This window comes from Telmatherina bonti (genome assembly GCF_933228915.1).
Source record: "Telmatherina bonti genome assembly, chromosome: 22".
Taxonomy (NCBI): domain Eukaryota; kingdom Metazoa; phylum Chordata; class Actinopteri; order Atheriniformes; family Telmatherinidae; genus Telmatherina; species Telmatherina bonti.
The window spans coordinates 30,901,066-30,928,172 of NC_136631.1; the positions used below are offsets into that span (position 1 = coordinate 30,901,066).

Sequence of the window (27,107 nt, forward strand, 5' to 3'; positions counted from 1 at the left end):
TGTAATACTGAAACCTGTGAAAAGAATGAGACATTATCATAATCAATCTCCCCTCTGCAGATCGCGTCCATGTGTGTTTACCCTTAATGTGTGTGTGTGTGTGTGTGTGTGTACAAATGTTTGACTGGACTCAAGTGTGTATTTATGTGCACCATGACGAATGGGAACTTGAGGATCAAACTGTCAAGTTCCTCGTTGTCTGCAGTCGTACGATTTTACGAGTGGACTGTGCATGTTTGTGTCTGCACATGCACACGCATGTGCGCCGCTTTGCTGGACGGGGAGACGGAGCGTGTGTGTGTGTGAGTGTGTGTGAGTGTGTGTGAGTGTGTGTGTGTGGGATACTTGACACCTCTAAACCAATTTACAGGAGTCAAAGGGATTTGAGTTTTCATTAGGGAAGGAGAAACCAGCCCACTCCTCAACGCCTTCACCTGTTCAATGAATAAATTACTGCTCTACTCTCAGCAGGAACAGCCGCAAGCGACAATCTACGGCGCAGTCTGGAGCTGCTCCACACTATGACTTCTGTTTATCACGCATGTTGATAAGCTTTCCTCCGCAGAAGAGCTGCTTCTATCACTGGGAGTTCTCCTCAGGATGATTCATGTCACGTTCATAAGTGCAAAACCTTAAACGATCTGAGTTATGTGCTGAAAGCGGAAACAAATTAACCTGCAAACACAGGCAAACTGACACTCTATGACATGGTTTCAACAGAGTTAACCTGATAAAAGAGGTGTTAACTGACTAGCATCAATCTAAAGTTTCTGAATCAACACATTCTCCTCTATCAGCACTATTTCAGGTTCTGGTTGTCTTTACGTTAACTCCATAGGTGCTGTTGTTTTGACCAAAACAAGGCAGAAAATCTCAATAAAATGTTGAATTTTCGACAGTTAAATACAGAAATAAATGAACAACACAGAACTGGGAAAAGACAGGTAGGTGCTTCCCTTCACAGTTCAGTGGATGTCGACAAATGGCACGTTCAGACGCCACACTTGATCCAAATGATCATACATGTCAGGATCAACACAAGATCTATAAAAACGTCCATGTGGACATTAACAGACATGAACAGGTGAAAGAACAAGTGTAGATACTCATGTCTGCATGTAAGTGCTGCCTGAGGATCATGGCGGCTTAGAAGCTCCCCGGCATACGAAGCGATCTGGAAGGATTTTTTCAGTTGCATCCATACTGTGGATAAAAAATACCAAAGTAGCTCGGTCCGCTTGGATACGCCCCTCTACAACTGACCCGAGTCCCCAATCAGACCGGGTCTGACGGATTATCCTGATTGATTGGATTTCTGAAGGCTAGAGTTGCTTTTGTTGTTAAGTCTGTACCATTGTTGACATTTTTTCACTCAGCCAATCACAGAACAAGTTCATAACATTAAGAACCAAAAAGCTTTGTGAAATCAGTCCTCATACAGCTGCTTCCAGATTATTCTCATCATACTACATGAGATAAAACCTGATTATTATTGTCACTCAGGAGCTAAAATAATTCAAATTGTTCACCAATAAAACATTTTAAGAGCAGCAACAGGCTGCTTGTTCTGTGTGAGAGAGTAAAGAGCTTTTAATGGGATTTGGGGACTGTGATAACAAATTAGGCTAAACTGCAAAAAATGGTGATTTTAGCCAAATTAAAAACTTCTTCAGAACCTTTTTGTACTAAAAAAATCTCAGAAATAAAGTTTGGGCAGTTATATGACCTCACAGAAGTCATACTTATCCTGAAAGTGTTTGTTTTCTTTGTTTATTTAGGTGAGCCTAAAACATTTTATGTGCCATCCTTCATTATTCTTAATCAGAAACACATAAAATGCCATTTACTCAACTAATCTCACAAATGTTCCATTTACAATGTCTCGGGCATACAACTTCCTTAAAAGAAGCCTTAAAAAAGCAGAAGATCTTTAAAGGTCTAATCAATAATGTGTCATTTGAGCTTATATGAATGCAGCACAATGAAACATGGAGCTTTAGGGGGACGTAGAGCTGAGGCTACCACAGCATGTCTTCAGGAAAGCTAATGGAAAGTCAATCTGTTCTCCGTTTTTGATTTTGAGTGTCCTAATTAGCGATGCATAAAACTCGGGAAGTTTCCAACTGAAGGTTTTGTTCTTCTGAAACGACTTCAAGCTAGCAGAGAGATGCTACAAAACAGAGAAGCCAAGAAATGAAGCTGCTGCCTTCATGTTGGAGCAGACAAAGAAATCTCAATCACCTGCAACAGAAAGTATTTCCCTCACTATAAAAGCCAACGGCTGATGAAGAGCGGCGCGTTTTCTGTCACATCTGCAGTCAATAAAAGATGGAAGTAGGCATGAAGCCAACGCTACACGGACCACAGCTAGATGGTAGGACTGTAACGTTACACCGGTCCTACCAACAGACTGATTCCACCGTCTGGCAGCTTCCACTGAATGAAAAATATCCAGTCTGAAAATAATCAGTCCCATTAAAACAAGATCATTTGACCATATCTGGTTCCTGGAGGCTGTTTGGAACCAGTAGCTCATCAACCAGTTAGCGCCGCTACAGAGTTTTCATCACTTCATCACTTTCAAATATATTTTATACGCAAAGATGAAGTAAAAACCAAGAAAGTTCCTTTAATTGCAAACTCACAGCAAGACCCAATTAGCAAATTTTTCAGAGATGTGATCAGAGGCAGCAGCTGCAACACCTGTCAAGTTACACCTGTTAGACTGTTGACATGAATAAAACATGTTGCTCCTGGCAGAGAGGAGCCTGGATGGTTAATTTAGCACGTTATTAACAGAACAAGCCCACCGTTCCTCCATCCGCTGCCACCTCTTCCCTCCGAGGAGCTCTCACGGCGCCGATCCTCCCCAAGGAGGCCTCGTTCAGCCGGCAAATCTAATCAAAGCTAATCTAATCAGGTCTTTATACTGAGCTGCAGAATTGTGAATTGACCCAATTTACTTTTCCCACACCAAACGCGTGAAAAGCTATTTCTGTCACTCCGGGTCACGCTGGCTCCTTCCGCGCCACACAGCAATCCTGTGAGTCAGTCTTTCATGGTGAATCCATGAAGGGTTCTTCTCATATGTAAGGAGGGGGGGGGGGGGGGGTCACACAGGCATGGTACATGTGATTTTGACATTCGTATTTATATGAGAGACTAAAGAGTGTGCTAGTAGTAAAACCACCAGAGAAAGAAAAGATTAGATAAACAAGGACATAAATTTACTCATCATCATCATCAGGGTCATGATCCTTTTAAACCGTGTGTGTGTGAGAGTGTGTGTGACTGCCTCTGTGCTGCTGGAGAGGATCAGCAGAGAGGAAGAGCCAATCAGGCTTCAGAAAGTTTTTCTCAACAAACCACGTTCCCGCCGAGCCAGAGCGAAATTTCTCAGAGGAACTGAAGCAAAGACGTTCGAGCGAGAAGGATGGCGTTACCAGTGACGATGCGGAGCCCAGTCCCAGCGATTTTAGAGCTTCAACTGGTATAAATTTGAGACAATAAAGACGCAGAACATTTACATAGTTATAGTTCAGGTTTGCTCCTGAATGTAAAGATGAGTTTTAGTTATCGGGATTATTCTAGCAGCATGTTGACATCTTCACTCGACGAAGAAGCATCGAACAGCCGACTGGTTTATCTGGCTCAGCCCTGAGAGGACATCCTGGAGAAGCTGCTCGGATTGGTGAAATCTCCTTTTCATAGCATGTCAGGAGGAAATTTGGGACATTTAAGTTTAATAAACCGTCTTTATATTTTCATTTTGTCATTTTGTTTTGTCCAAAACAAAATAAGAAGTGCCTCTGACATGGAAGCAGACATGAGAAGAATCTGGACTAAGACTGGCGTCGGGACAGCGGTGGCATCGTCTCATTTACCTGAATGAAACTTCTCTTTCTTCCAAACCCTGATGGGGATTTACACAAACATCTGGTACCTTCTTTTAGCACATGAGATTGTTCCAGATTCTTCCTGATCAGTTCCACCAATAACAAAAGCTAATCAAATAGTTTTCTAATATTTATTTCTAACAAAGTTCCCTTATCGCTGACATTTCAACCCAACAATGTTTTTTTTAAACCAAAATAAGTCAAAGTTCGGCTTTTTACTGTTCTTCCTTCATTAAAATTCCTCTACAAATGGACCCAGTCAGAAAATAAAGGAATACAAAGTCTTTAATCTGGATCTGTGGTGCTTTTTTCTCCCTTTCAGTCCGCCCACAACATGATGCCTCTATAAATTCAAAGCTTTGTGGAGTGAGAAGCCAACACCTAAAGCAGGCATGAATACCAGATTCAACATGTTGCTCTGAGAGCGGCCAAACAGAAGCCTGATAGAAATGATGCACAGCTGCTGGCGTTTTCCAATTGGAGCTGCTTCCTTCACTCTCCGTTTCCCTCTTTCCATGTGTGAGTTCTCTGCCTCCCCCCTCCCCCGACTTGCCTTGATAACTCAATATCTGGGTACAAAAGCGGAGGTATTGAGTCATTCTTCATGCTGAAAGTGTGGGCAGCCTGCTTTCCACAGAGCCACGGGGAAAGTGATATTCATGCCGTGGGAAAAGGCTCCACCTGAGGACAGATGTGACAAATAAATGACCCGCCTGCCGCAAATGGACGTCCAGAGTGGCACATCAGGCAGGAGGTTCGTGGACTAAACAAAACCAGGTATATTTCATTGATTTATGTTGATCCAAACCTGCAGAACCGTCCTGGTAGCAAGAGGACCACTGGGAGGTTGTTTTTTTTTTTTTTTTTTAGCTCATTTTGCCTCTGAGCACAAATCAGAACAAGATAAGATTAGTTTTGTGGTTTTTCCTCTTTGTTTAGGAAACAAAAACAGTAAATATAAATGTTTTTTGTTTGTTTTTTTAAACAAAAAACCAAAAGTGAAAGTTCCCCCTGCCAGGACCCCCTAACGTTTTCTACATCTGAGCAAACATGTAAATACTCCCCAAAGGTGCCAAATAGGGCGGCAGATCGACACCAGCAGACAAACGTTAAACACACTTTGCCATTAAATCTAACAGGTAAGTGTGTCCAGACTTTTGACTGGTGTTGTATATCCGCCCAGAACTGAGGGAGTCGGCTGTTCCAGCAACGTCTGGCCTGAGTCACCACAGTCACAGTAAAACGTCTTCTTGGAAAAACATCAGAGGGGACCGAAGGTTTTATCGCACTTCATCAAATGTCAGATCAGAGACGGGAAACGAGATGGGAAACGAGATGGGAAACGAGAACATAAACGAGACGGGAAACGAGAACGGAGACGTGACGGGAAACAAAGACGGGAAACGAAGGCTGGAAACGAGACTGGAAATGAGACGGGAAACGAAGACAGGAAACGAGACGGGAAACGAAGACAGGAAACGAGACAGGAAACGTGACGGGAAACGAGACGGGAAATGAGACAAGAAACGAAACAGGGAACGAGAGGGGAAACGAGACGGGAAACGAAGACAGGAAACGAGACTGGAAACAAGAAATGAAACGAGACTGGAAACGAGACCGGAAACGAGACGGGAAACGAGACTGGAAACGAGACAGGAAACGAGACTGGAAATGAGACGGGAAACGAAGACAGGAAACAAAGACGGCAAGCAAGACTGGAAATGAGATGGGAAACGAGACCGGAAACGAGACCGGAAACGAGACCGGAAACGTGACCGGAAACGAGACGGGAAACGAGACTGGAAATGAGACGGGAAATGTGACAGGAAACGTGACAGGAAACAAGACGGGAAACGAAGACGGGAAATGAGACAGGAAACGTGACGGGAAACGAGAGGGGAAACGAGAGGGGTAACAAAGACGGCAAACGAGACGGGAAACGAGACGGGAAACGAGAGGGGAAACGAAGACGGGAAACGAGAGGGGAAACGAGAGGGGTAACAAAGACGGCAAACGAGACGGGAAACGAGACGGGAAACGAGAGGGGAAACGAAGATGGGAAATGAGAGGGGAAACGAAGACGGGAAACGAAGACGGGAAACGAGACGGGAAACGAGACGGGAAACGTGACGGGAAACGAGACGGTAAACGAGATGGGAAACAAAGACGGGAAACGTGACGGGAAACGTGACGAGAAACGAAGACGGGTAACAAAGACGGCAAACGAGACGGGAAACGAGACGGGAAACGAGAGGGGAAACGAAGACGGGAAACGAGAGGGGAAACGAAGACGGGAAACGAGAGGGGAAACGAAGACGGCAAACGAGACGGGAAACGTGACGGGAAACGAGACGGTAAACGAGATGGGAAACAAAGACGGGAAACGTGACGGGAAACGAGACGGTAAACGAGATGGGAAACAAAGACGGGAAACGAGACGGGAAACGTGACGGGAAACGTAGACGGAAAACGTGACGGGAAACGAGACGGGAAACGGAGACGGGAAACGAAGACGGGAAACGAGACGGGAAACGTGACGGGAAACGAAGACGGGAAACGTGACGGGAAACGAGACGGGAAACGAAGACGGGAAACGTGACGGGAAACGAAGACGGGAAACGTGACGGGAAACGTGACGGGAAACGAAGACGGGAAACGTGACGGGAAACGTGACGGGAAACGAGATGGGAAACGAGACGGGAAACGAAGACGGGAAACGTGACGGGAAACGTGACGGGAAACGAGATGGGAAACGAGACGGGAAACGAGACGGGAAACGTGACGGGAAACGAAGACGGGAAACAAAGACGGCAAACGAGACGGGAAACGAGACGGGAAATGTGACGGGAAACGAAGACGGGAAACGTGATGGGAAACGAGACGGGAAACGAAGACGGGAAACGTGACGGGAAACGAGACGGGTAACAAAGACGGCAAACGAGACGGGAAACGTGACGGGAAACGAGACAGGAAACGAGACGGGAAACGAGACGGGAAACGTGACGGGAAACGAAGACGGGAAACGTGACGGTAAACGAGATGGGAAACGAAGACGGGAAACGTGACGGGAAACGAAGACGGGAAACGTGACGGGAAACGAGATGGGAAACGAAGACGGGAAACGAAGACGGGAAATGTGACGGGAAACGAGACGGGTAACAAAGACGGCAAACGAGACGGGAAACGTGACGGGAAACGAAGACGGGAAACGTGACGGGAAACGAAGACGGGAAACGAAGACGGGAAACGTGACGGGAAACGTGACGGGAAACGTGACGGGAAACGAGATGGGAAACGAGACGGGAAACGAAGACGGGAAACGAACACGGAAACGTGACGGGAAACGAGACGGGAAACGTGACGGGAAACGAAGACGGGAAACGTGACGGGAAACAAGACGGGAAACGAGACGGGAAACGTGACGGGAAACGAAGACGGGAAACGAAGACGGGAAACGAGAGGGGAAACGAGAGGGGTAACAAAGACGGGAAACGAGACGGGAAACGAGACGGGAAACGAAGATGGGAAACGAACACGGGAAACGTGACGGGAAACGAGACGGGTAACAAAGACGGCAAACGAGACGGGAAACGTGACGGGAAACGAAGACGGGAAACGAAGACGGGAAATGTGACGGGAAACAAGACGGGAAACGAAGACGGGAAACGAAGACGGGAAACGTGACGGGAAACGTGACGGGAAACGAGACGGGAAACGAGACGGGAAACGTGACGGGAAACGAAGACAGGAAACAAAGACGGCAAACGAGACGGGAAACGAGACGGGAAACGTGACGGGAAACGAAGACGGGAAACGTGACGGGAAACGAGACGGGAAACGAAGACGGGAAACGAAGACGGGAAACGAAGACGGGAAACGTGACGGGAAACGAGACGGGAAACGAAGACGGGAAACGTGACGGGAAACGAAGACGGGAAACGTGACGGGAAACGTGACGGTAAACGAGACGGTAAACGAAGACGGGAAACGTGACGGGAAACGTGACGGGAAACGAAGACGGGAAACGTGACGGGAAACGAGACGGGAAACGAAGACGGGAAACGAAGACGGGAAACGAAGACGGGAAACGTGACGGGAAACGAGACGGGAAACGAAGACGGGAAACGTGACGGGAAACGAAGACGGGAAACGTGACGGGAAACGTGACGGTAAACGAGACGGTAAACGAAGACGGGAAACGTGACGGGAAACGTGACGGGAAACGAAGACGGGAAACGAAGACGGGAAACGTGACGGGAAACGAGACGGGTAACAAAGACGGCAAACGAGACGGGAAACGTGACGGGTAACAAAGACGGCAAACGAGACGGGAAACGTGACGGGAAACGAGACGGGAAACGAGACGGGAAACGAAGACGGGAAACGAACACGGGAAACGTGACGGGAAACGAAGACGGGTAACAAAGACGGCAAACGAGACGGGAAACGTGACGGGAAACGAAGACGGGAAACGAAGACGGGAAATGTGACGGGAAACAAGACGGGAAACGAAGACGGGAAACGAAGACGGGAAACGTGACGGGAAACGTGACGGGAAACGAGACGGGAAACGAGACGGGAAACGTGACGGGAAACGAAGACAGGAAACAAAGACGGCAAACGAGACGGGAAACGAGACGGGAAACGTGACGGGAAACGAAGACGGGAAACGTGACGGGAAACGAGACGGGAAACGAAGACGGGAAACGAAGACGGGAAACGTGACGGGAAACGAGACGGGTAACAAAGACGGCAAACGAGACGGGAAACGTGACGGGAAACGTGACGGTAAACGAGACGGTAAACGAAGACGGGAAACGTGACGGGAAACGAAGACGGGAAACGTGACGGGAAACGAGACGGGAAACGAAGACGGGAAACGTGACGGGAAACGAGACGGGTAACAAAGACGGCAAATGAGACGGGAAACGAGACGGGAAACGTGACGGGAAACGAAGACGGGAAACGTGACGGGAAACAAGACGGGAAACGAAGACGGGAAACGTGATGGGACACAAAGACGGGAAACGTGACGGGAAACGGTACGGGAAACGAGATGGGAAACGAGACGGGAAACGAGACGGGAAACGTGACGGGAAACGAAGACGGGAAACAAAGACGGCAAACGAGACGGCAAACGAGACGGGAAACGTGACGGGAAACGAAGACGGGAAACGTGACGGGAAACGAGACGGGAAACGAAGACGGGAAACGAAGACGGGAAACGAGACGGGAAACGTGACGGGAAACGAGACGGGAAACGAGACGGGAAACGTGACGGGAAACGAAGACGGGAAACGTGACGGTAAACGAGACGGGAAACGAAGACGGGAAACGTGACGGGAAACGAGACGGGAAACGTGACGGGAAACGTGACGGGAAATGAAGACGGGAAACGTGACGGGAAACGAAGACGGGAAACGTGATAGGAAACGAGACAGGAAACGAAGACGGGAAACGAAGACGGGAAACGAAGACGGGAAACGAGACGGGAAACGAGACGGGAAACGTGATGGGAAAGGAAAGAACGAAATTGTTTGTTAAATCTGGAAGAACTTTTGGAAGGAAGCAGTTTGCTAAAGTGTTATTTATAAGCAACTCCTTGTACAACATTGTTACAGGTGGACTTATGATCAATGCAAACGTTTCACTAAAGTCCTGTTAGAGTTACACGCGGTGAAGACCTTTGCATAAAGTCAAACGCTGGTATCGCCTCTCCATCGATGTGTTCCGGCTGCTAAAGGAAGCAGCTGGTGAAATGAAACAGCAGTCAGTCGACCGCGGCTGCCTCAGGCTGTTTGGTAAAACTGTGTTAAGTTGAAGCAAGAGTTGGAACTCCAAGACGATCTGATGACTGATCACGTCTGGGACGTCTTTCTATCCCAGTCCAGATTCAAGGACTTAAATCCTTGAGTCCAATGTTCTCCAAATGAGAAATGAGAAAAGATTTAGTATTAGCAGAGCCGGCGTATTAAAGATCGATTTACTGCAAACATCTTCCACAGGAAGAGCCAGATGTGGCTCTGTGCTGCAAGATGATGCTTTTAGAAGTATGAGAAAGTGTTGCAGGGTTCCTCCATGAGGGAGAGGTTGAGTAACCGAGATTACTGTCAGAGAGTTTAGTCCCACGTGAGTTAAGAAACCCTGCTGAACCTTCACCCAATCCCTCTGAAGCCAGTGTCTGCAACAGGCGTCCATGCTGCAGCAGCACCAACACTTCTCCATTTCCACAAGGACTTTCTTTTTTTCCTGCCTGATTTCTTAAATATACTTTGGCGAAAGCAAACGATGAGTCAGGGTGTAGCTGTGCCGAGTGTGGTTACATGAACTCTGAAGCATTTACTCCACTGGTTTAGGTTGTTTCACCACAAAATGAATGACATGTATGTTAGGAAATCCAGCTTATCCTTGGAAAACAAAGAAGAAAAAAAGTTGAGAAGAAACTTGTAAAAAAAAATCTGTAAAATGCTCATTTTAAAGAAAATTTTAAAAATTAATGAAGAGAAAAAAAGTCATTAAATCACCTAAAAGAACAAGAATTTAAAAAATGATTAGATCAGTTAAATCTTAAGGAGAATAAGTTTCTTTGTGAATTGAGAACTAAAATAAGAATAACATTTCCATGCCCCCCCACCCCGTTCAAGCTAGCAGAACAAGCTAACGTTTACTGTTTGTGATGCACAAATGTGAGTTGAGCTTCGATTGAGCTCAATTAGCTCTGCAGAAAAAGACTCAAAAAGCAGAACAAACCTGATTTCATGACCTCTGCTACACCAACACCCACATTATGAGCTGAGGGAACAGAGAAAGCATCCACAGGCTCACATCACACTTCATTTCTATCCTTTCAGTGTAATCTTCAACACCACGTTTCCCTGTATTACCATCAGTTTCACTCTGTTATGAAACACAATGTATACTGATTAATCCTAACATGGTGCTGCATCAAAAACATAAATCTATCAACTCCATCATGATCTAAATGCTACATAATTATCTACACCAATGCCCTCATGCCGTGATGTCTGCAAGCAGACAAAGCTGGGCTTGTGGACACTGAACTACACATCAAACTAAATTCACCTGAAGCATCAACTATAAATCTACTGGCTGGGTGAAGCCAATCACACACTTCCATGGCCTGGCCCAGCACCAGGTCATCGGGCATGGAACAGCATGGGAAAGATGAGCACCCCTTCAGGCCGCCAAGCTAACGAAGGTTACACCACGTAACAGAACCTAGATGCCGTCATTCTGCAGGCTTTTGGGTTTGTTGCACGAACACAGAGACGCATCATATGAATCTGCCTAATCAGAGAAAAGTTCAACATTACACAGTCATTTTAATTCATTTAGGAGTTTTTATCTGCTTGCTTGTTTGTCGCACTCGTTGTTCAGGCTCTGACTAACTGTGGAGGCCGTTGGAGGACAGTGAACTCATCGTCATGGTGGAGATAATGTGAGCTTTGTGACATGGTGCATCATCCTGCTGGAAGTTTCCATCAGAAGATGCTACACTGTGCTCAGAAAGGGAAGGACATGGTCAGCAGCAGGACTCAGGTAGGCTGTGGAGGTTAAACCATGTCATGTTGTTACGAGAAAATACTTCCCCACACCAACACCAGCAGCCTGAATGGATGGATCCATGTTGTCATGATGGTTCCAGCAGGTTCTGATCCTACCATGTGAATGTGGAGCTGAACTGGAGACTCATCAGACCAGCAACGTTTCTCCATCTTCTATTGTCCAGTTCTGGTGAGTCTGTGGGAATTGTAGCCTCAGTTTCCTGTTCTTACTGACAGGAGGGAACCCGCTGTGGTCTTCTGCTGCTGGAGAACATCTGCTTCCAGGCTGGACGTGTTGTGTGTTCAGAGATGATGTTTTGCATTTACTGGTTGGAATCAGTGTTTACTGGACTTCCTGTTGCCTTCTGACCATCTCTAACCAGTCTGTCCAGTCTCCTCTGACATGAACCAGACGTTCTGGTCCAGACAACTGCTGCTCGCTGGATATTTTCTCTTCTTCAGACCTTCTCTGAAAACACCAGAGACAGTTGTGTGTGAAATTCCAGTAAATATCAGATATCAGACAACTATGGCGCATTCACAGTCACCCCACCTTCCTTCCTCATGTCGCTTCCACCATGCCTACATATGGGATGTCCATGCTCCTCACGTCTTTCACCTCAACTAATTAACCAAAGAAGCAGCACCAAAGTGCACCCCTCATGGCAGAGCAGGACAAGGTGCCAAGGATGCACTCGGCAAATGAGCCAAACGAGCCGGCAGCCAGTGCTGATGGCATCACGGGACAACCAAGGCATACAGTGACTTGCTGTCATCCAACATTGCACTTTGTGATTGCTAACTGATACTGCTTTGAGATACAGGATCTCGTGCTGGGTGTGCTGTAACCTGCGGCCTGTTTTCTTAATGCTATTTCACAAAAACATTTCTTCTGCGTGGAAGAGCAGGAGCTTTCCAAATGGCAGCTTTTCCACCTCTGGCCCTGCAGCTCTGCCAGGCTGAGGAGGGAATTCTGGCAAGAGCCGGGGCAGAGAGGGAGAAAAGTGGGCTATGAAACTGAAGGAGAACGCCCTCTTGATCCTTGATTTACTCACAGAAGGGTGAGGGGAGGACAGCAGCTCTAAAAATACCCCGTAAGGAAAGAGGGAGACAGCGATGGAGGGTTGGGGTAAGGTTTGGGTAAGAGGGGGAGCTGCGAAGGCAGAAGAGAAGAAATAAATGCTTGTTTTTGTTCTCGTCGCAAAAAAAAAAAAAAAAAAGCAGCATCTAGCAAGTCTCCATCCTAAAAATACCCACCCCTCGTGACTAAAACCTCACCAAAAAAGGTTGTTGTTTTTTTTTTCTGAAAGGGGGCTGCTTCTTCATTCTTCTTCTCTCTGACCCATCAGCCATCTTTCCTCCTATCACCCAATCCCTCCTCCCTCCTTGTTTTTCATGAAAAAACATGCCTCTACAGACCCAAACAGCCAGAGGCGTTAACATGAAGGGGAAATGATCGCTGAAGGAGACTAGGAGAGGGCAGAACAATGTGCTTTTCTGCAACTAATTCATGCCAGGGTCCACTGGCCCATTTACCGAGGCCAACCAAAGGATTCGACTATAGCATCACCAGAGGCTACAGGCCACGGCTTGTACAAAGCACACTGTAAAAACTGCTGGTTAAATGTTGTAAAAGTAGGTAATGTTGCTCAGAGACATGTTCCTCTGGGTGAAGTGGTTCCTCGTCCTGATAGTAGTCTATACATTCTGTAATCGTGAACGATAAGAAATATAGATAGACCCATCAGTTTACTGTAAATCTGTAAAAACTCTGACCAATCCAAACGTTCCGACCCAAATGGAGTTGTTCATTTCTTATATTCCGTAGCTTCTTCTCCCGGCTCCCCTCCTCCCCCTCCAGCAGTGCATACCTGATAGCCACACCCTGCATATAAACAGCGTGTTAGGATGAGAATACAAAGTAGTGAAGAAGAAACTCGGAAGGCAAACATGGCTAAGAAAACCGGCTCGGTTTATTTGCCTCCTCCAGCTAAACAGCCGAGAAAGAGAAAATCGTTGGTGGAAAAACCTGCGAATAAAAAAGCCTCGGATCACGCAAGGAGCAAAACAAGAGAGGGAGGAGCCAATGCAGGGGGAGGGGCCAATGCAGGAGGAGGAGCCGAGACAGGGCCCCACTTTCACATCTAGCTAGCTCCCCAACATCACCTACCCCAGATTTAAATAACAGCAAAGCACAAATGTTAAAAGGTTAACTGACATCAGACTCTGTCATAAATCTTTATCGTTATAATAATTAAAGAAGAGCCTGACTTTAAATCTGAACAATCTCTATCATACAATGACCAAACTTAAACTGTGTGTAAAATTTGTTGAATTTTATGACAATGAAAAGAAAAAGGGATCAGATGAAAAAATAATCTAGTCAGAAATCCATGAAAACATTGTGCAGTCAGCAGTTCTGCATCTAAAGAGAAGTTCGGAGATAAACAACAACAATAATGTACACACAAACGTAAACACAAAGCCTTGAGTTCAGCTACCTCCCTGTGGTAATTCCCACAGACCGGAGGCAGCTCAGCATCTCATCACCAGGCGCTTACAGACAGCAAACTCAGCTGAATGACAGCCGAGGAGGCTCAACCATGACCAGTTGCTTCTCTGCATTCACACGTAAGACCACCAGTATAGACTGATGGTCCCAAAACAAGGCTACAGAGATTGTGTGAATGTAGCTTGATTTAGCTAATCAACTAAATGTGAAGCTGCTATCTGATGCTTTTATACTTCTATCACAATTCATGTTTCCAAGGAGACAAGGAGCAGAACATCATGGTCAGAGACGGGACGTAAATAAGGTTTTTACTTTCAAACAGAAAGCACGAGAACTAAATAAAAGCCAACACACTTCAGAGATAACACGCATGACGACCAACACAGCCACGAACTGGTCAGAAACAAAGGAAACCAGGAGTTAAGAACATATGAAGAGCAGAAGAGGACAAGGTCGGCCACAGAAAGGAAATAACATCTAACTGGAACATAGAATAACCAAACCAGAAGCATAAACCAAGACTCCAAACCAAGCAGTGTTGGGGACACAGAACCATGACAAGCAGGTTGTCCAGTGTTGTCATTCTCCAGTCTGAACTGGAAATACCTGACACAGAGTGAGATGGTCATAATTTCATGTGTGGAGTCTCCAGTCATGGAGTTGGTAAAATATCCCATCGGCTCAGATTAATAAAGAAAATGTATGAAAACAAGTCTGGAGCTTTTATTTGTACTTTAAAACAGCCAGACTTTGTTGTGATCTTAAAAAGTGGTTTTAAACAACAGTTCTGAGGTCTTTTCCTTCCTTTACAGGCAAATCTTTGACTCTAATGTTCGCAAAAAGTCCTGCTTTTTTCTGTTAAGCAACTAAACGCTGACCTATGAGTCGGTCAAACATAAAAACAACTCCTAACTGAAGGGATGAGCCACTGGTGTGTCTATCAACAACAAAGAATATAGCAAAGACAATAATCAGGTGACACTGTTGACTGAAATGGTTTCCATGGAAACCATTCTTAACTGGACTGCCAGGTCGGTCTGACGGAGGGATGGATCCTCCCCAGAATCTGGACTTCACGATTACTGAAGCAGCGTAGGGAACAAAAGGCAGAAAGAGCCGAGAAAAGCTGGAAAATTCTCAGTGAAGTGTGGAGAAGTGGTCCTGATGACTGCGCAACGAAATGACAGAAAGCTTTTCTCAGACGGTTCAGCCTATCTCCACATCGAATAGGAATTTTTAAAGCTCAAAAATGTATAAAGTGTGTTTTTTTTCCTTTTGGGTTTTGCACATGTTTGAATAAATCACTGAGCCTATTCCTTTTTTTTGTGGCGATGAAGGTCAGCATCCTTAGAAACACTCAACACATTAGATTTTTACTGGAAGACATCATGGTGACAACAAAGATTTGTCAACGTCATGCGTGACTCTGACAACATTTGTGTGCCGACAGCTTTTATAAAATCTGTGGAGAAAAATTATAATTCTAAAAAAAAACACTAATTTATTTTTACTTCAAAATTTCATCAGAGGAGGCTGCTGAGCACTGATACCCTCCGTCCTTTATGTTCCCCATCCAAACACACACACACACTCCTCTACCCCTCCCGGGCAGATAGTGGAAAAAATTGACCCCACACACTGAGCGAGACAATGACCCAATAACGGACAGAGCGTGAACCTGAGAGGCTGCGAGGTAAAGGCATCCCCGGCCCAGATTGACCGGGGATCTTCACTTGTTTGAGTAGTTGGTGACACTGATATCCACCGCCTGTGTCACATACAACTTAGTGGTAACCATATCTGCCCACGGGGCCCCAACTTACTACTTCCATCTTCCCGTCTGCTGACAGCTGACCATGGGGAGTGATGAATGGGAAGGTCATGTAGCCAGCCAAGCACACAATGCACTTGATATGTAGATTCTGACATGAACACATGGACGGCGTTGCCATGCTTTCAAGTATTTATAGCTGCAGTGATGCTGTTCTACCAGAATTATATTTCTGCTAATGATTTAATATTTTACCAAATATTTTTCAGTTTTCATGTTAACATGTTACATTTTTAGTGCATCATAGCCTCTTTCCCACGTTCAGTCACATTGTTAACTTCAGCTTCAAAACATTTAAACATAAATACACACCAAAGGAAAACTTTCTGAAAGGCAACAAATGTGCAAAAACCATAAAGTCGTCTTTATAAAAGCAGCAGTGAGACATTTTCAGCTTGACAGGATGTTGGAAAGCTTATTAAGAATCTAATGTTTGCTCTTCAACCAGTTAACAGGCGGAGACTTAGAAGGAATCTGTATTTGTCAGCACACACACACACACACAGAGAGAGAGAAACATTAATACTAATCATACACATGCTAATAACCCATTTGGCTGTGTTTATTGGCTCTCCTCATCTCCTCTGCTACTCCTCTCCATTTTGCTTCATAAGGACCGAGGACGACTCCAACAGCTCATTTAGCTGTTTTGGGAATCAAACTTGTGACATCTCCCCTACAAGACGTCACTCTGATCATGAAACCTCCCTGATAAGAATCTGTTTCTGTAAACAACAGTTTGATACAGCTCTGATTGCCACCACAGATCCAGTTTCCCACGCTCCTTCTCCCAGCAGGCACTGGGAGCAGGTTCTGCTTGGCTCCTGCTTTGTTTGGTTAACATAATAAGTTACCTGCTTCGTCTTAATCAGCATTACTTGAAAATCCCTCTTTCCTTCAGCCAAAAATCAGCACAACACGCCCCCCCTTTCCTCTTTCCACAAACACTGAAGCAACACAAACAACGGATTGTTTAGTAACTCATCAAACTGGGACACAAGCGCACAGATGGCGTGCGTAAAAGCCACGCGTCACGCGCGCTCAGGCCTTTGGCTGCATCAGAGTGTTTCTCAAACCTCCCTGATCAGTGTATGGTGTACCTCAGAAGCTAAACGATGATACTGAGATAAGTAGGCAAATTAGCACGTGCAGGAAAAAAGGGGGTTGCAGACTAAATGCTCAGACACAAATATGGTGTTTCTGATGAGCAACTGTGCCAAAGTGAGCCAGATTTACACCGTAGGGTCATTTTAATGCTGCATTCACGTCCCAGCTGTATGTTGGACACCGAATTACAAACATTAAATCGCACTGAGAGACATCCTCACACTCAAATAAACAAATAAAACGCACAACTTGCTGAAACCTGATCGTGAGAGGCGCGAGGCACCTACCGGCCACGCGAACTGGAAGGGGATGACGATCTTCCCGGCATCGCTGTTCCGGTTCTGGCCGGATTTCTGGCCTCTGAACTGAAAAGTATTCCCACCGAAAACCTTGGTAGTTTCCGAGCCGTAGGTGCAAGCCCCGCTGGTGGTCACCTCCGTTTGGTATTCCTTTAAACACACTCTGAAGTAGGTGTCGCACTCATCCGCGCCGCAGCGGCCGTCCGCCGCAGCCTCCTCTGCGTCGCAGCAGTCGCCGCTCAGGAGCTGACCTCTGGGGTTCTCCACCGACACCAGCTGCAGCTCAAAGTAGCCCGTGGACTGAGACACCTGCAGGGGGGCAGGAGGGACAGGTGTGAGGTGGGTATACTGCACAACAAAACGCTTTTCATGTCTGCAACTTCAACCCAGAACGCGCAGTTTCTTTTGCGCCACTTACTGTTTTATAAACTAATAATTCTCCTAAATCTCCCTCCAGGTTATAGTTGTACTTTTTTTTTTTTGCGTTTTGCAGCAGAAAGTCATTCTGAAGCTCCGCGCTGCTGTAAAGTTTGGAACAGCTGAATTTCAGGGCTAGATTAGGAGACTTGCTGCTCCAGTTCAGCTCAGCGTGGATCTGTGCGCAGAGACAGCGGTCCCGCAAAATCCCGCAAAGTCCCACAATGTCCCGCAGTCTGGGCTTCATTTACAATAAACTCCTTCTTCTTTTTATTCTTTTCATCATTATTATTATTTTTGTAATTTACACAAATGGAGAACAAATAAAACACACACACTCACACACACACACATAAAACCCTGTTTGACTCCTGTTTTGTCAGAATTCGGGACATTGAGTTTTGCAGATGTTGCAGCTGCAAATATGGGAAACATTTTCAGCCAATTATTCTTTGCTTTACTAATATGGACGTTTGATATTTTCAAAATGAAAAAAAAGAAAGTTTTGCATCCCTAAAAGAAAAGTGACTTATTACACATAAAACAAGCAGCTCAGCTGCTGTAAAGGTGGAAGAAGTTCCAGACTGATGCATCTGCTGGAGGAAGGATTTAGAAATGTAAAATCACATGATTCATAGTGGGGAAGCAATTCAATTAAGGCTGGAATTTTTCCCCATTTAAAAGACACTTTTGCTTCATCCATAAGTTAGATCATCAAAAAAGCATCATCTAACCCCTGAGTGGAATCAAACAAAGTTCTCACCTCGGCCCACAGTGTCAGGAGAAGACACACTAGCGAGAAGCCACGCACTGTCCCCGGGTTAGTCCACATGTCTCCGGCAGCTCAGTGTTGGTATCATTAGGAAAAAAAAAAAAAAAAAAGCACCAAAAAAATGCGCCTCAGTCCGTCAAAAGGAGAATAAAGAGGGAGAGAAAAAGCTGGATCCTCCTCCTCCTGTAGTCCGAGGCATGCACAGCTGCTCCCCGGGATGCCTGTGGGGCTGGAGGGGGGAAAGACGCGCAGTCGCTGGTGCTGCTTGGTCCACGGACGCACACCGAGACGCGCACAGTGCTCTCCCCTTCGCTGCTCCACGCACTAAGCAGCAGGACAGAGGAGCAGCTCTGCTGCTACTGGCAGCTGCCGGGGCGCTCGCTGGGACGGACAGCTCCACGGACCAATCACAGGCCGGCAAGGTGGAACTGTTGCACCTGAGAGCCAATAGGAGATCGGGACGGCAGCAGGAGTAGGAGATGGATTTATTATTGACAATAATTTCTCACACATAAGAATGAACATGTTGTTTTATCTCATACTTTCGTTTTTAATTTTGTGAGGATGTGTTTTTGGTTTTTTTTTTTTTATTGCTGAATAAAAACATAAATATAAACATCTTTCTCTTTAAAGTTTCACCCATAAATTCAGCTCCAGTGATTTATATTAACAAATTAAAACCAAGAGTTGCTGTGATGAATGAGGTGCCATAAATAATCCATAAACAGCTCATGGAGAGGGGAGCTGATGTTGGAGGGACACCTGAGCTGCAGGCAGGAGAAACAGGACTGGTAGCGCCCTCTACTGGCAGCTCAACCACTTCTACACAAAACATCTCAGTTCAGCGTTTTGACCACTTGCATAAGTTCATGTTCAACAAGGTGTTGCAGCATTCCTCAGAGATTTTCTCCTTGTTAACATGAAGCATCACACAGCTGCTGCACATCAGGATGAGAATCTCCCAAAGCTGCTCTGCTGGATGTAGATCTGGTGACTGTGGAGGCCGTTGGAGGACAGTGAACTCATCGTCATGGTGGAGATGATGTGAGCTTTGTGACATGGTGCATCATCCTGCTGGAAGTTTCCATCAGAAGATGCTACACTGTGCTCAGAAAGGGATGGACATGGTCAGCAGCAGGACTCAGGTTGGCAGTGGAGTACTAGAAAATACTTCCCCACACCAACACCAGCAGCCTGAATGGATGGATCCATGTTGTCATGATGTTTCCAGCAGATTCTGATCCTACCATGTGAATGTGGAGCTGAACTGGAGACTCATCAGACCAGCAACGTTTCTCCATCTTCTATTGTCCAGTTCTGGTGAGTCTGTGTGAATTGTAGCCTCAGTTTCCTGTTCTTACTGACAGGAGGGAACCCGCTGTGGTCTTCTGCTGCTGGAGACCATCTGCTTCCAGGCTGGACGTGTTGTGTGTTCAGAGATGATGTTCTGGATATACTGGTTGGAACCAGTGTTTACTGGACTTCCTGTTGCCTTCTGATCATCTCCACCCAGTCTGTCCAGTCTCCTCTGACCTCTGACCTCTTCTAGACATTGTGGTCCAGACAGCTGCTGCTCGCTGGATGTTTTCTCCTTTTCAGATCTTCTCTGGAAACCCTGAAGATGGTTGTGTGTGAAAATTTGCACATTCAAAGTCACAAAAATCCCCTTTTTTTCTCATTCTGATGTCCAGTCTGAACAGAGCAAGGCGTCTTCGCTGTGTTTACACAAGCAAATGCAGTGAATCGCTGTCACCTGCTGAATGTAATGATGAGTCCTTGGTTTCATCAAAACCACAGCTTAGTACCTGGAGAGGTCAACTGTCTTCCAGTTTATAGATAAAGATTCACCAACTCCCAGTGAAACACCCTCATATAAAACAAGTATATCTGTAGTAAAATACTACAGTGAAACAGAAATACTGTCTCATTTGCATCTTAGTGTATCTAAAGAATGAAATCAGTCAGTAACTATTAAATGCATTTTTCCTCTCCTATAAGGGAAGAAAAGACTGTAATTCCTTGGTCTTCTATATTTATGCATATCTAAATGTTGCTAACCAATTTCAGATACACTGAAAATCTGCTGTTTTATTAACAGTGGAAAATAAATATATTTTTTACCAAATAAATATTTATAATCTTTGACAGACTGGAGACCTGTCTGGTGTACCTGCCTTCACCTGATCACAGCTGGGATTGGCTCCATCTTCCCCGTCGCCACCCAGACATCCATTTTCTATATGGCTCAGTCCAGTTAAGGGTGCAGGGAAGCTGGAGGTATCCCAGCAGTCAGTGGGCGAAAGCTTCACTGCAACATTTAGCTGGAAATGAATGAAAACAAATGAATGAAATATTCAGCATCAAATTAAATCACAATGAATAAAAATTTTTATTATATATGTATTATATTATGGTTTTTTTTTTTTTTATACAAATATCTTTGTAAATATGGTCTCAGAAAAGTATCTTACTGCATTCATCTTGATGGATCCCAAATTGTCTTAAAGGAAAATTTACTTCTACTAAACACACACTTCCAAAGAGTCGGGTCAAAGTAGTAAAGTAACGTTCACAAACGAATCAAACCTTTTGAACGGCTCTTTGCTGCACGATGGGAACCGAGTTCTTGTTGAGTGGTGCTCTTTTTATTTTTTCTATCAGACAGGGAGAATCATGTTAGCGTCATACAGGAGGAGATGTTCGAGCTGCTTTGCTACTAGTTTCATGGCAAAACAGAGCAAACTGCAGAAAGATGGAGCAGAGAGGAGCGTACTCGATGGAGGAAGATGGGAAAAAGTTCACGAACACACAGCAGAGAGGAGGAGATGGGGGAGAAGCAGCCATGGGCAGGCTGGCAGGAGACACTCAAAGAAAACAAAGTATGATTTGGATGCATTTTCTGTAGAAAAAGATGTAAAAAGAAAAATAATATAAGTCTGCATAATTGACCTCAGCTGTTTTAATGTGACTGAAATCACAACATGAAATTTATTCCACTGTTTATTTTACGATTAAAACCTTGGACTTTTAATATCGTGCAAAACACCAGAAACCCATGAAAGAGCCAGTCTCCTGAATGGAGGTTGGCTCTTTCAAAAGCCTCAAGTCCATCATTAGATTCAGCAATTTGAAGGTAGCTGTTAAAGACAAGGTCACTCTGACAGAAGTCACTGGTTGCAACACTGTAAGCACCTAGAAACTTGCATCAAGATGAAAGATACCCTTTAGTAAAACACACAGCTGCATGCACTGAAACTGTGTGCTGGCATTAGCGCTAGCAGCTAAAGAGAAATCCTGACCAGACCGAGTTGGAAAGAGCTCAACAAAGACCAGTAACTTGTTCTCAGGATGACCACAGATAGTAATTTTACGTGAAATGATTCCTTCTCCTGTCGAGCACTGAGCTGTGATCCAGTGTTAGCCTGCTAGCAATTTCTGCTTCAATAAGTTGAGTTTAACAATCTGGAGCCTTTCTGAATGTGAGAAAACCTTGTTAATTTCAGCATGCAGAGAAGATTTCCTGCTTGTGACCTTGGGGTTTTCATTTGTGGCCAACACCTCGTCTTGGCCATGGGAGAAGCTAACAGGACAGCTGCTTCTCCTCACACCGACCCTCCTGCTGCAGCTTGGGCTCATGCAGCTCTGCAGGCCAGTCGCTCAGCTGCAGGACGGAGTTCAACAGGTGGCTGCTGACACCCTGCAACAGGTGTTTCCTCCCAGAGGAGCAGGTGCAAACACACACGTCTTGTGTACATATGACTCATTCACATGTCTGCACACACAAACACATCTTGTGTTCTTCTGCCGACAACATCTCTTATCAAACGAGATAAGGAGGATGTGGGTGCTGCTCAGACAAACTGGGGAAGTTGGGGGTTTAATTAGCTGCATTAAACTTACTGGTCACATTTTTACTGCAAAGTTCACGTCGTCAGCCTGATTGTATCACGTGCACTGTGCTGGCCGAGTTAGGTCAACTCCTCTTTTCAGTCAACTGGAATATTCTATAGATTTATGATTTTTTTTAGTGCAGAAAACATTTAAGTCTAAGCAGGAGGGATGACTTAATTTTTGCTTCCCATAGAAGAGCATGTGGTTTTAAAGCTGGGGATGTTGGAGATGTGAAAGTGGCGCCCTGTCTTGGCTCCTCCCCCTGACGTGGCTCCTCCCCCTCTGGTTCTGCTCCTTGCGTGATCCAAGGCTTTTTTATTCGCAGCTTTTTCCACCAACGATTTTCTCTTTCTCGGCTGTTTAGCAGGAGGAGGCAAATAAACCGAGCCGGGTCGGAGAAATCCTTCCTGCATTTTCTCAGCCATGTTTGCCTTCCGAGTTTCTTCTTCACTACTTTGTATTTTCATCCTAACGAGCTGTTTATATGCAGGGTGTGGCTGTCAGGTATGCGCTGCTGGAGGGGGAGGAGGGGAGCCGGGAGAAGAAGCTACGGAATATAAGAAATGAACAACTCCATTTGGGTCGGAACGTTTGGATTGGTCAGAGTTTTTACAGATTTACAGTAAACTGAGGGGTCTAACTATATTTCTTATCGTTCATGATTACAGAATGTATAGACTACTATCAGGACAAGGAACCACTTCACCCAGAGGAACATGTCTCTGAGCAGAGAGACGTGGATTGGTTTGGTAAACGGTTTTAGTGTGGGATTGCTGGTGATGAGACTGGAAGCATCAAACCGTCCTGAGACGAGCCGGGTTTGTTTGTATGACTCATTTCAAGACAATTCAAGGTGCTTTACATGAATCATTAAAAGTATTACGGCAGAGTACAGGAAGTATTAAAAGCAAAGAAGTTAAATGAAAGGAGAGGTAGTTAAAATGCATGACATAAAAGTTGCAGTGCGAAGAATTTAAAGTAACTTTGATAAAAAAGTGTTGAATAAAAAACTTTAACTTGATCTAAAGCAGTTGAGTTTCATCTGACCTGCAGGTTTCTGACAGTTTGCTCCACATACAGGGATGCAAAACACACTAAAAGTATATTTACTTTGCCTAAATTCTACTCAAGTAAAAGTATCCATCTAAATATCTACCAAAGTAAAAAAGTACTAATTTTAAAAATTTATTTGAGTAAAAGTTACTTAGTTACATTCAGTTACAGAAGTAAAAAAAAAAAAAAGAGGAGTCATGAATCCAATCCAAAGCTGTTTTTAATGAACTAAACTTTAATGAAACAGTTCATCAGTGAGAATTTGAGCAAAAACGCGCACAATCCGAACAACCACACACATTTTTCTTTCAGTTGGCATCGAACAGGAACCGCAGAGACGGAAAATCCGTGACGTTCAGCATGAGGCCTGTTCAGGCCGATGGTTTTACTCTTTTTACTCAGTAACGGGACTTTTCCACTGCAGTAAAGTTAAATACTTGGGTCAAAATGTACTTGAGTGAAAGTAAAGTCTTTCAAAAACTACCTAAAAAATGACAAAATACCTAAAAATAACTACTTAATTACAGTAATGTGAGTAAATGTAATTCACTACTTTCCACATCTGTCCAAGGATCATAAAACCTGAACACCGCCTCCATGTTTAGTTATGACGGAAAGAGAAAGAACATTTGACCCTGATGGTCTTAAAGACCTGGTTGGTTTATAACAAACCAGAAGATCTTGATCCAGAGGATCCTGAATGGATTCTGGTCCTTAATATGTTACCGCCGTTATGCTAATATGCTGATGACTCACAGCTCTACATCAGCATCTCACCAGGAGACTAAAGTGCAATCCAGACTAACACCAGACTAACAGCAGGATTTGGAAGCCAATATGAAGATCTGGGTGTCGCAATCAGCCCTGCTTCCTCCTGCATTGCTGCCTGCCACACCCCTAATCAGTTTACTGCCCACACCTGCCATCCCACCTGTTCATCGATCCCATCAGTTCAGCCTGTATGTATATACAGCTTCCACCATTCACTCACTGCCAGATCGTCATTGCTCTCATGCCTGACCTTCCAGCACTCCTACCTGAACTGCCTGCCTGTTACCTACCTGATCTGTCCCCGACTACCGCTTCTCGTCTTGCCCTTGGAGCCCGCTCCCCAGTGATTACTGGGTTTCCGTCCTGGAGGACCACCACTAGTGAGTTAGTGGATCTTCTTCTGTTTTCATGTTGTGTTACATACCTGCTCTGTTGGCCCAGAGGAAATTTACTCTGCTTGGCATGTTGGGAACCAGAGATCACCCCAGTACGGCACATCCTCTACCAGGTGGTGAAATAAAGACTGTTAACCTGTATAGATCTCTTGTGCTGCTTTGGGGTCCTTTCACTGAGGACTGAAGTTCTGTGATCCACTTCCATGGACTGGATCAGCAGCGTTCTGGACCTGCTGCAGCTGTCTGATGGGCGTTTTAGGGAGACCTGTAAGGACAGCTTTACAGTAGTATACTCTACTACAGATCGATGCCTGGACAAGTTCTCTAAATTCTGCGGAGTCAGCAGTTCTTTAACCATCGACATGTTCTTTAAGTCTAAAATAGCAACAACCTGACTGTCTCAATGGGATACTGAAGTTCAGGACTTCACAGAGATTTCAGGCTTTGTCATAAGTTTTTTAAAACTATTGTCACTTTTGTCTTTATTAAACTGAGTGAAGTTCTGTTGTGGTTTTCTGAGGAAGGACTCGTGTTGCAGAAGATCGGAACGCTAAAAGAGCTTTTGCAGCAAAAGGAGCTTGAGGACGGATTCAGGAAACAGAGTTTCAGGACAGACTGGTGACTGCTGGGGAGTGAACTGGCTTTCAGGCGATGGTGATGAGGAGGGCAGGTGTGTTTCATCCTGTGATCAGGTGCAGCTGTGTGAGAAGGAGGACAAGCTGAGCGAATGAAAGTGGAGTCAGGAAGGCAGGGCATGAAACTTCTGGAACATCCAGTCAATACATTTGATTGGAGTCTGGATCGGACTATAGTCTGCTGGTGAGATGCTCATGTAGATCTGTGAGTCATCAGCATATAAGCATAACAACGGTAACATATTTAGTTGTTTTTCATGTCCTCGGAAACTCCACAGGTTATGTAGTTTGCTCAGATTCATAGTTACCGATGGACACAAAGAATCCTTGTCTTTTAAAAAGGACTCAGACCAGTTCATGGCAGTGCCATCGAGTCCTACCCAGTTTTTCAGCTGGTCTAAGATGCTATGATTGACTGTGTCAGTGCAGCACTAAGATCCAGTACTACCAGGACTGAAATGTTCCCACCATCTGTGCCAAAGTGGATTTCATTTAAGACCTTAACAAGAGCAGTCTGGTGTGGCATGGCCAAAAACCTGACTGGCCAGCATCAAAGCAGTTATTTCTGTTTTTCTTAGTAGTGGTTTGATGATGGCTGTTTTCATGGCCTGAAGGAGACCTGAAAGCAGCGATATGTTTACAATCTGTAAAATATCTGAGATCATGCATCCTGAAACATTCTTGTAAAACATTGTTGGCGGAACGTGAAGGCAGCATGAGTTTCAGACAGCAAACGATTTTTATGGGGTTTATGTGTCCTCTGAATGGACACGATGTGGACGTATGTCCTGCGCTGAAGCTTGGACTGAAGGCAATGAAGGCTTTCTCTGAAGGCCTAATGAAATGTTTAGAAATGTTTATCGTCACTACCGAAGCCACAGAGAGTCATAATGGTGAAAATGTCAACATCTGACACAAGCTGAAATGTCTCGTCAGGTGATAAGGGACATAATAATAATTCTGTTTGTCATTGATGCAGATTTTTTACCAACATGCCTTCCATGTATTTGGTACCAAGCTAAAGCTAATAGCTAATGTCAACATGTGAAATGGTGTGATTAGAGGGAGGAAATCAACCCCCACATACCTTGTCAAATCAGCTGTAATAAATGATGAAGCATGAGGAAAAACTCGTGTGAAAGCAGCACAGTGACCTGCTGGTGTGACTTCTGTGTAGAGAAACATCACCTGCAAACTGCTGCAACGAAGCTTTTCTGCTGTAGGCTAACAGATTAGCATCTCTGCTGTTTTATACAGCAGTAACAGTAAATGATGCGACTCAAATGGGAGGATAAAGTAGCTGCTGGACTACCTGCCCTGTTTTAACATAATGCTAAAATAAACGTCACTGTTAGACTGAATGAACTTACCTGTCCAGCAGAAAGCTGCAACCTCCACCTCAGTCCTGAAGTCCCTCTCCATCATGAACGGTCTCCATCTGCTAAACGCTACACCCATGTAGCCTCTCCTTTTCTCCATCTTATTGTTTCTCTTTTCCTTTCTTGGCTATTTTTCCTCCCTCTCATAGACACTACATTTCAATGGAAAACAGCAAGTTGAATGATCCACATTGTCTTTGCACCCCCCCCTCCCCCCCTCCCCAGACACAACACATGAAGATTCACAGCTAAAACATGCATGGCCAACAAGTTTGTCCCCTTTCAGCTACACTATTCAGAGATGGCGATGCAACATGGCGGCCTTCTGTTTGTTGCGCCGCCACCTGTGTATTTAGAAATACCTCATTCTAAGCTACGAGAACGCTTTCATCTGGATGTGATCGCGGTCAGACTTTGGTAAAATACCTGTTTATGAAAAAAATTCTTGATTTTTGTTTATATAAAACCAAATGACTTTCACACTGGACCTTTAAGAATTTATATTATTGTTCTGACTGGAACCAGAGGCTTTTGCATTTCAGTCCACTTCATGTCCACACGGACAATAGTTCATATATTTGGTG

General features: G+C 45.0%; 1 protein-coding gene across 3 annotated transcripts in view; it reads right to left on the bottom strand.

The window, feature by feature from the left end:
• LOC306772563 (protein jagged-2-like) overlaps positions 1-18,706 on the bottom strand; it is a 68,331-nt gene extending 49,625 nt beyond the window's left edge. For all 3 annotated transcript variants that reach the window (XM_079262093.1, XM_079262092.1, XM_079262091.1), the window contains exons 1-2: positions 18,391-18,706; positions 17,199-17,519 (exon numbers count right to left, since the gene is read on the bottom strand). In XM_079262093.1, coding sequence (XP_079118219.1) covers positions 17,199-17,519; positions 18,391-18,459 — 390 coding nt within the window. In that variant the 5' untranslated portion in view covers positions 18,460-18,706. The remainder of the gene's footprint in view (positions 1-17,198; positions 17,520-18,390) is intronic.
• Positions 18,707-27,107: the final 8,401 nt, after the last annotated feature.